Genomic DNA, 10,216 nt, shown 5'->3' with positions numbered 1-10,216 from the left:
AATACAAACAAAAATCATAAATTACAAATGTTTTAAAATCGTTAATTTTCTATTTTTCCTAACTCTTTCTGATACTAAAGATTTATTTAAAAATTTAATGGATGAAAAAATTCTAAGCCTTATAAATAAATTTAATAAAAATGTTTTGTTAAAATATTCACAAGGGTGTTTTAAACGTGTGTTTACTAATAAATCTTTTAACTTAGCCCCTACATTGTCTTCAGTTGCTAAGGAAGGAAAATGTTCAATAAAAATACTTTCTAATTTAATTATATAATTGTAAAAGTCATCGTGTGGCATTAATAATTTTCCATAAAGAGAATTGTCATTAGAAGTAGATTTGAAAAAACATAAAAGAAAAGATTGTTCAAGGTTTTGTTGATAATTAGCATAATTAATACAATCCTGACAAACATGTTTTTCTAAACATTTTCTCATTAGATATCCGCATATATATGTTAAAGCATTAGTTTCAGGAATATTTAATTTTCTGTAGTCTACAGCAGTGCTTCTCAACCTGGGGGCCGTGGCTATATGATTGGAGGCCTTGAAATATTTTTTTTATTTAAAATATTTTCGGTTATTCAGTTATAATATTACCATTATAACCGACCATATGATTAATCATTGTCGATAAAGTCTAATGTTAGATTACTGTTCTTAAATAATAATAAAATTGTTATTACATCGGGAAAGTTTATCTCACATTAGAGTTATTAGATTACCTACTTTAATCTTATAATAATAATAATCTATTAAAGATTAAACTATCGAAAATGATGATAACTTTAATGATGTAAAGCCTTTGCAGTACAGTCGCGTTTCTTTGCTCGATATCGTGTGTTTCGTGTGGACGTGTGGTGTTAATAATATTATTTTAAGTTTAAAATGGAAAAGTGGTTGAAAGGAAATATAAAATCAGATACTTCTACTTCAACTAGTAACATAAGATTTCCAGAAACAGATAATTCTAGTTCAACAACCAGCAAAAGAAAAAATGAATTTTTACCTGCAAACAATAAAAAAAAACGCAAGTACAATTCAGAATATATAAAATTTGGTTTTATTGCATCGTGCGTAAATAAGGAAGAACGACCGATGTGTGTCATATGTTCAAATACACTCTCAAACGATTGCATGAGACCTGGAAAATTAAGTAGACATTTAATTACTATGCACCCCGAACACCAAAATAAAACGTCTGATTTTTTTGAAAGAAAAGCATCAGAACAAAGTCGGCAAGTAGTTTTTTTTGATAAACATACTAATTTAAATAAAACACTTCTTAAAGCTTCTTTTGAAATGACTTTACTAATTGCTAAAGCTAAAAAAAGTTTTACTATTGGAGAAAACTTGGTTTTACCTGCAGCAATAAAAATATGTGAAATTGTACACGGTGATAAAATTGCAGATGCATTACGGTCCATCCCTGTTTCTAATGATACTATTAAAAGAAGAATAGACTATATGGGGGATTATATGAAATCTCAATTATTAATTCAAATTAAAAATAGTGACACTTTAGCAATACAACTCGATGAATCGACAGATCTTACAAATAATGCCCAGTTAATGGTATTTGTGAGATATCAATATAATCTAGAAATAAATGAAGATTTACTTTTTTGTGAAACTCTTTCCGAGACAACAAAAGGCATAGATATATTTAAAAAAGTAAATGATTTTTTTATTATAAACGAATTAGACTGGACCAAATGTGTTGGTGTATGTACAGATGGAGCAGCAGCAATGACTGGTAGAATATCAGGGTTTAAAGCAGAAGTGATGAAAGTTATTCCTGATATAAGATTTGTTCATTGCATTATACATAGAGAACATTTAACTTTTCGAAAAATTGGCTGTGAACTGAATTCAATTATGAATGACGTAGTATCAATGGTCAATTTTGTGAAAACCCGTGCCCTAAATTCTCGACTTTTTAAAATTTTATGTGAAGATATGGGATCCAACCATAATACATTACTATTCCATACAGACGTACGTTGGCTATCCCGTGGAAAAGTTTTGAAAAGAGTTATAGAACTAAGTGATGAGCTCCGCATATTTCTTCGTGATATTAAACCCGATTTATCTGCACTTTTAAGTAATGCAAAATGTATGTGTTTAACTTCATATTTAGCAGATTTTTTTGATAAAGTTAATGAATTAAATCTATCTCTTCAAGGTAAGAGTACCAACATTTTAATACTTACCTCAAAACTTCAAGCATTTAAACAAAAATTGTCTTCTTGGTTAAACGCATTTAAAAATGGAGATTCCTCAATGTTTACGAGCTTACACGATTTTCTTACCGTTAATGAGCTTTCAATGACAACTTCAGTTTCAAGTATAATAACTGATCATTTGTCTTCAGTACTAAAATTTTTATCTGAATATTTTCCAAATTTAAATAAAAATAATGAAGACGATTGGGTAAAAAAACCATTTTCTATTTCTTTGAAATACGATCATATTTCATGGGCCGCAAAAGAGCAATTAATTGAAATTAGAGAAGACTCAACTCTTGAAACCGAGTTTAATGAAAAAGAACTTACCGAATTTTGATTAAGACGACAGCAAGAGTATCCTGTAATTTCAAAAGCGGCTTTACTTATATTAATACCTTTCGCATCAACATATCTTTGTGAAACTGCATTTTCACAACTTCAAATTATAAAAAACAAACATAGATCCTGCATTTCACAACAGTCTTTAGAATCAAACTTGCGTATTTCAGTTTCGAATATCACACCTGACATAAATATGTTATGCGAAAATATGCAAGCCCAACCGTCACATTAATAAAATTAATTCACATTTTTTATTATTATTATTTATTATTATTATTAACCTAGCCTTTGTTTGAAATCAAATCAACATTATTACTGAATATTTTTGTATTTCTTTATAGTTATTATTACCGATTCTTTTTTTGTTTATAATATATGTTTTTAAGTTTTATACACCTATACATTTTAATAATTTATTTGTGTGAAAATGTGAAATAAGTGCATGTAAGTATAGTATATTAGTATATCATTGAAAAAAATAATACTGATGACCTTTTTTTATTTATTTTTTGCTTTTACATCCATGGAAGGGAGCCTTGACAGTTTTACATTAAATTTAGGGGGCCCTATAACAAAAAAGGTTGAGAAGCACTAGTCTACAGTACCGATAGAGAAAGAATTGAATTTAAAAAGATTATCTTTTGATTGTTTGGGATTAACAATTTCTTGAAATGATGGTGAAACATTATTTAATTCATTTACTTTACAAAGAACACTATCAAGATCTTCAATGCAATTCGCATTTGGAGAATGCTTAAAATATTCAAGGCAAAATATTTTTTTAAGGCCCAAATGAACTGAATGGGTGTAGGATTATAGCTATTACCATGTTGTTAACGAAATATACCGAACACATTTTCTAAACAGTCTTGATTGATTCGACCTGTCTGAAGGGCAAATCTTTTTTTTTGTTCAGGGTTTAAGGTATTCCACAACATTATCAAACCCGATATGCTAACAACCAACCATTAATAAAATTTACTCTTTTAGTCACATCAGTTCCATCATACTTATTAATTACTTTCAGGTTTTTAAACATTTCAACCATTTTCTTTAAATGATCTAATTGATGTCCATCATATGTGAAAGGATTATTATATATTTTGCTATTTGGTGTATCAGATGAATTAAAAATATCAAATAATCTATCCATAAAATTAATAAAATTGATTGTACATTTAGAGGTTTTTGGTAGAATACCCTGATTCCATGCAGCAGATATTCCTGCAGCTAAACTATGACTAAATACATGAGCCGCTAATCTAACCTTCATACTTTCAAAAGGACTTGGATGAATATGTGAATACGTTAATTTAGGAGCCATTCGCACATTACACTTTGAGTCATAGTTATAAAAAGTATCAACATGGATTTTTTCTATTACATCATCATTAACAATTAAATTGTGTTTGAAAAACATATTTCTGGTCGATTTCAACAAATGAGGTGGGTCAAAGATATATATAATTTTGTCATCGTCAACTTCAAAATATGGCTCTTCAGGAGTAACACTATTGACTTTGGAAAAATTTACGAAGTTAGAACCTTGATCAGTAACAAAAGCTTTAACATTAATATTAATATTCTTAAGTTTTCGAATAGTAGAAACAATTATATTATTTAAATCACTACCTGTACAACTATTAGAAATTAAATAATATGCAAGTGGCTGTTTCCAATTATGATTAATACCTCTAATCATAAGAACAAGGACATGTTTGGCAGGATCATATGTTTTACTTGACTTTGAATGATTGAACCCAATTATTTTATCTTTAGATAAGTTATAAAATAAGTTTGTTTTGAGTGACATTTCGTCCGTGCAGAGAATGCAGTTTAACGCATCAGAAGAAAAAGTTTTAGTTTTGAAAGATAGAAAATTAGACATAAAATCACTAAGGCCAGGTTGAAATTCATATTTAGAAGTAATTTTTCTAAGAGTTCTAATAGTAGGAAGACAAAAATTTCTTTGAAGCAAATGAAAGACACTATACTCTGTTCCACGAGAGACTGTACTCGTTTTTTCGTCCGTCGCTGCGCATCCCCCACCATTTTCGCCCATTCGGTTACGATCGTCAACTGGTCGGCCCGGCGGTCGGCAACGACTCCTCTCATACGTAGCGTTTAGCATTGACACGACATCCACGTGATATCGCATTATTGCAACAACTCATTACGCTCTTGCTGTATATACTCTTAATACGTGATACACGCCTGTAATTTTACTCCGCCAAGCGCCGTTTTTTTAATTTATTCATCAATATGCAATTTTCTGATGAAGATGATGAACCAAGCACATCATCAGCTTTACCAACACCATCTCCCGTTAAAAAGAATAAACCAGGAAAGGTAAGCATCTTGTAATATTTAATTAGCTTATATTAAATTGTGATAGTCACCTTAAAAAATAAAAATGTTAAACATAGATTTATTTTTTAATTTAATGATTTTTTAATATTTATATTTTAATTTTTTATAAATGTTACTCATATAATATACACGGTGTTTCATGAAGTTCTGACAAATGAAATAACTTGTATTCTATTTAATATTTTTTCATTTTTTATTTTTTATATAGAAATTTAAAATTATTAAATTTGATTAAAATTCTTTTGAAAAAATTCAAAATAGCCAATTTATAAACATATTGTAAAAAATCTATTTAACGTTTACAGTATTTAATTTGAGTAATCCGTTAGCCACTTATTTACGTTTAAATATTCGTTAAATTTACTGCTACTGGGCAATTTATTTATCATACCCAACAATAAAAACCAGAAGTCAAAATGAATCGGAGATAACTATTTTATTCTGTGGTTTTATCAGAAGCGATTATCGGTTATCTGTTATACGTTCTCATAATACGGGTAGTCTTTGTATGACCATTGTACTTATTACTTATTAGATATTATCGATTATGATCGTTATGTGTATCGTTAAATTAAGATTTAATTTCATTTTGACTTCTGGTTTCTATTGTTGGGTATGATAAATAAATTGCCCAGTAGCAGTAAATTTAACGAATATTTAAACGTAAATAAGTGGCTAACGGATTACTCAAATTAAATACTGTAAACGTTAAATAGATTTTTTACAATATGTTTATAAATTGGCTATTTTGAATTTTTTCAAAAATATTTAAATCAAAATAAATTAAGAATTTTTAATTTCTATATAAAAATAAAAAATGAAAAATTTTATATTTTACGTGTAGTACAAGCGTCCAAGAATTATATATAAAAATAATATTAAATAGAATACAAGTTATTTCATTTGTCAGAACTTCGTAAAACATCCTGTATAAATATAAGTATACCTTGTTTTACCTAAAACATGAAACATGTTTGAAATATTTGTAATTTAATATGAATAATGAACAAATGTTTTTATTTCCGAATATGTAATTTAATTATTAAGAGTGCGTAACGCGTAACTACATATTACTCATAAGGGTATTTTTATTATTTTTTAGTTTGTCGGGACCAGCCAAAAGACCATCGTCATTAATTTGTACAAAAAGTATCTTCTTCAACGACCAAAAATGAAATATATAGATATAATGATGTCATTGTCAACTGATACAGGGATTGGTTTAACCACTATAAAAAATACAATTCGGGATTACAGACAAAAAGGAGAAGTTTGTTCACCTAACAAAAAAAAAACAAGATCTACCATCATCGAGAAAATTGATGATTTCGACAAGAATGCTATTCGTCGAAAAATACATGGATTCTGGTACAGGCATGAAATACCTACGTTAAATAGAGTGTTGGTTGCCATTAACGAAGATTCAAGTCTTCCAACTCTGTCTCGTACTGGTTTGTATAGGCTGTTGGGGAATTTAAATTTTGAATTCACTAAAAGACAGCGTAATAGTGCACTAACAGAGAGGGAAGATCTTGTATTGTGGCGCAGGGATTTCATTAGAGATATAAGGCTCTATAGAAGTGAAGGTCGGACAATTTATTATCTCGATGAGACGTGGGTCAATGCAGGCGAGTGTGCAAACAAAGTGTGGGTCGACAAAACCGTAACATCGAGTCGTGATGCTTTTTTGAAAGGACTAACTACGGGACCCAAAAATCCAACAGGTAAAGGAAAACGATTGATTGTGGTACATATAGGTTCATCAAACGGTTTCGTCGAGGGTGGTCTACTGTGTTTTGAATCAAAAAAAAATACAGCAGACTACCACGACGAAATGAACGGTGATTCCTTTTATGATTGGTTTTGTGGCATTTTACCTCTGTTAGACGACAATTGCATTATTGTAATGGATAATGCGTCGTACCATTCGGTCAAGCTAGATCCCGCACCAAAAGTATCTTGGAAGAAACATGAAATTATTCAATGGTTGGAGGATAAGAATGTAGTAGTTGACAGGAAAATGGTGAAATTAGAATTAATGCGAATGGTCAAAGAGATTCGAACCACTGACAAGTACGTTATTGATGAAAAAGCGATGGAAAGTAATAAAATTGTCCTACGTTTGCCACCTTACCACTGCGAACTGAACCCTATTGAGTTAGCATGGTCTGTGGTGAAAAATCATGTGAAGCAGAATAATACTTCGTTCAAATTAAATGATGTACGGCAATTGCTGATCGATGGAGTTCAAAAAGTTACTCCGGAAATGTGGGCCAATTTTGTACAACATACAACTAAAGAAGAAGATAAGATGTGGGATATTGAGTCAATTACCGATGAGATGCTTGATGAACTAGATCCAAAATTGCAACATATTTTAACTATAACAGGAGAAACAAGTACCGATTCCTCAGATTGAAATTAAAAATAATTAATATTTAAAAATTAAAATCAATATTTTAAATAATTGTATAATATTGTTACTTTAAATTATATTGTATTGCATTTATTCATTTAAAATACACACGTAAATTCTTTTATGATAGTATTTGTTTATTATTAATTTATATAAAAAAAATATCTGTAACACTATAAAAAAAAAAAATAATTATACTTTTTGCGTAATGATAAACACTGCAGTACGCTGTATACACGATGTGATTAATATTATCGGTGTGTATAACCGATGTTGCGCGCCGCCGGACGGTAAAGAGTGGGAGAAATTGGGGTTCCGCCCTGTCGGCGGCGTCAGTCAGCTGCGCGAAACGAGTACAGTCTCTCGTGGAACATAGTATAGGACCCAGAAAATAGATTGTAAGTGCAAATTGTTTAATTTCATTTGAAAAACGCCTCCCCTTTGGGGTTTTGTCTTTATTAAGGACATTATTTTTTACCACAATAAATAATGAAGGTGAAATATACTTTTCAACTAATTGGAGTACATTTTGAATGGTGACTAACTGCTCCAAACATACTGAAAGACGAATAACATCATTTTACAATTTCTTGATAGCAGTATGAGCTTCGGCAAGTTTTTTTCTTAGAGTCTCTTTCCTTGGGGTTTTCAATGACAAGTGTCCGGGAGTTTGCGAGCCTGTTGTTGCTTCACATATCTCTGTAGAAGTGGACACAGATACACTTCCACCAATAATAGACCGTGAAGAAGACGAAACTAAACAAAGAATAACACAAATAATTGTATTAAAATATTGGATAAGTAACCAACAAGTACACTGTACATATATGAGATAATACACCTAATGTGTAAAAAACAAAGGCAATAAAATAATATAAATGTTTGATAAAACAATAAGTCGCATACCAGGTGTTGAACATGATGGGTGGTCATCAATTGAGAAAATGTCATCAGCCATTAAACTACCCTCGCTCGACAGATTTGAAATTTCAAAATTTTTGCAGCCGACAAAAGAATTATCTTGATACTCTGCTGGTTTTTTGGCAAATAAAGTCGGGATAGCAGTCTTAGTGAGTCTATTTTTTAAAGTATTTTGAAACATGTTTGTTTCAAAATGCAAGGAGCACAGCTTGTACGTTTTGTAAAGAACATCAAGGTCTGCAGTCGGTAAGTATTGAGCTTCGCATTTTTCAACCCAAGAAGCACACCTAAAGTAATAATAATTATATTTAACATCTAGTATCTTGGTTCAAAAATAAAATACAAATTATATAGATGTCCAATGTGTTACATTATTATAAGCAATGTATATTAATTTACATGTGCTTATTAAATCACATTTGTAAATACGAATGTTGAATTTTATGGGTAATTAATAACATATTTAAAACTAAATTAGACATAGTGTTAGTAAATACTGTAAAATATAATTTGTTCTTACCTTGAATGGTCTTTTGGAAATTTAAAAAATGATATCCGTATTTCATCATTGTTATTTGACCAAATGCTGGTACAATACGCCAACGAGCATCTACTACCCGCGGCATTTTTAACAATTAAAGACATTATTTTGGTAAATAATGTACCTATACAATACCAAAACAAATAACAGCAAATAACAACAAATAACAGCAAATACAAAAAACGTTTGGACTTAGAAGCGCAAAAAAATCGAAACGTAACCGTGATGGAGTACGAAAATCGACAGACGTGCTAGCCATGTGTTGTTGTTGTTGTTATTGTTGTTATGAGTGGAATTGCAGATTAACAGTGTAGCCACAAACCACAGAAAACTTAAAAAAAGAGAATTTCTCGGTACGTGGCAGCACGTTTAAAATCTAGAAATGTCGGATGGTATTTCGATAAGCCTTAGGATTTCCTTCTGTTTGTTCTGTGATTGTAGTACCTATTGCAATGAGATAACAAGATAACATTTAATTGTTATATTCATACATTTATAATTTAAGGTGAGATTGTAGTAATGAGATAACAAGATTCGCATTGCCCTCTCGGTTAGGTATCTTCCCATAGGTTTTCTATTCACATATATGACTTTGATTTATCTAGTCGAATTAATGTGCCATTGTTTATCTAGTTTTTATGTTGCCAAATGTAGCTTAAGGCGGAACGATCACAATACTATATTATGTGTATTATTGGGTTCGTTACACCTCCCCTCTTAAAGTTATATTTTACTGTCTAAACATTAAAATGTGGCTCATTTCTTAATATTCAGTACAAGCACCTTCCCTAATTTACAATTTTACATTCATAAGTTATTACAATCATGTTTAGGTACAATAATTATCCTTTTACAATTACATATTTTGGTTACATTATCTCGAAATATTCTCTTATTGTTTTCAAAAATATACGTACAATCCACAATATATTTTTGTTACATTGATTTTCAACATTAAGTACAATTTAGTATTTAAACAATTCATTTATCATTTGTTAACTTTTTGTTAGATTACAATTAGTATTATAATATATCATTATTAATTATTATCTATGTTAGTTTATGCTTATGACATATATATAATTTTTTTTTACAATATCACTTATTTTAGTGTTAGTATTTATAATATCAATGCTCAAAGTTATTACAATATTTTCTTTTTGTTTACATAATATATATATACTTTCCTTATGTATTTCATCTCCAACACCGTGTTAACAAAATATTAATTAATAATTTTAATATCATATATATATATTTTTTCCTTTTTACCTTAGTTCTATTTTTTACCTTTATTTTCCCACATGTTTTCCTATTTCTTATGCATATATATATTTTTTTTCTTTACCCCTTGTATATATATATCTTCCATTTTAATATTTAACAGTAAGGTACAAT

General features: G+C 29.6%; 2 protein-coding genes and 1 pseudogene across 2 annotated transcripts; 2 read left to right on the top strand and 1 right to left on the bottom strand.

Annotated features, from left to right (window-relative positions):
- Positions 1–1,173: 1,173 nt before the first annotated feature.
- On the top strand, positions 1,174–2,565 carry LOC132932820 (SCAN domain-containing protein 3-like). Its single transcript, XM_060999175.1, has 2 exons — positions 1,174–2,185; positions 2,492–2,565. Exons 1-2 carry the CDS (start codon positions 1,174–1,176, stop codon positions 2,563–2,565), a joined length of 1,086 nt encoding a protein of 361 aa, XP_060855158.1.
- A 596-nt stretch (positions 2,566–3,161) lies between these two features.
- LOC132932819 (uncharacterized) lies at positions 3,162–8,922 on the bottom strand (annotated as a pseudogene).
- LOC132936687 (uncharacterized) lies at positions 4,653–7,359 on the top strand. The gene is made up of 2 exons (XM_061003452.1): positions 4,653–4,919; positions 6,043–7,359. Exons 1-2 carry the CDS (start codon positions 4,833–4,835, stop codon positions 7,357–7,359), a joined length of 1,404 nt encoding a protein of 467 aa, XP_060859435.1. The 5' UTR covers positions 4,653–4,832.
- Positions 8,923–10,216: the final 1,294 nt, after the last annotated feature.

Source organism: Metopolophium dirhodum, chromosome 1, assembly GCF_019925205.1.
Source record: "Metopolophium dirhodum isolate CAU chromosome 1, ASM1992520v1, whole genome shotgun sequence".
Taxonomy (NCBI): domain Eukaryota; kingdom Metazoa; phylum Arthropoda; class Insecta; order Hemiptera; family Aphididae; genus Metopolophium; species Metopolophium dirhodum.
The sequence above is the reverse complement of the archived record's forward strand: the minus strand, read 5'-3'. Positions and strand labels throughout refer to the sequence as shown.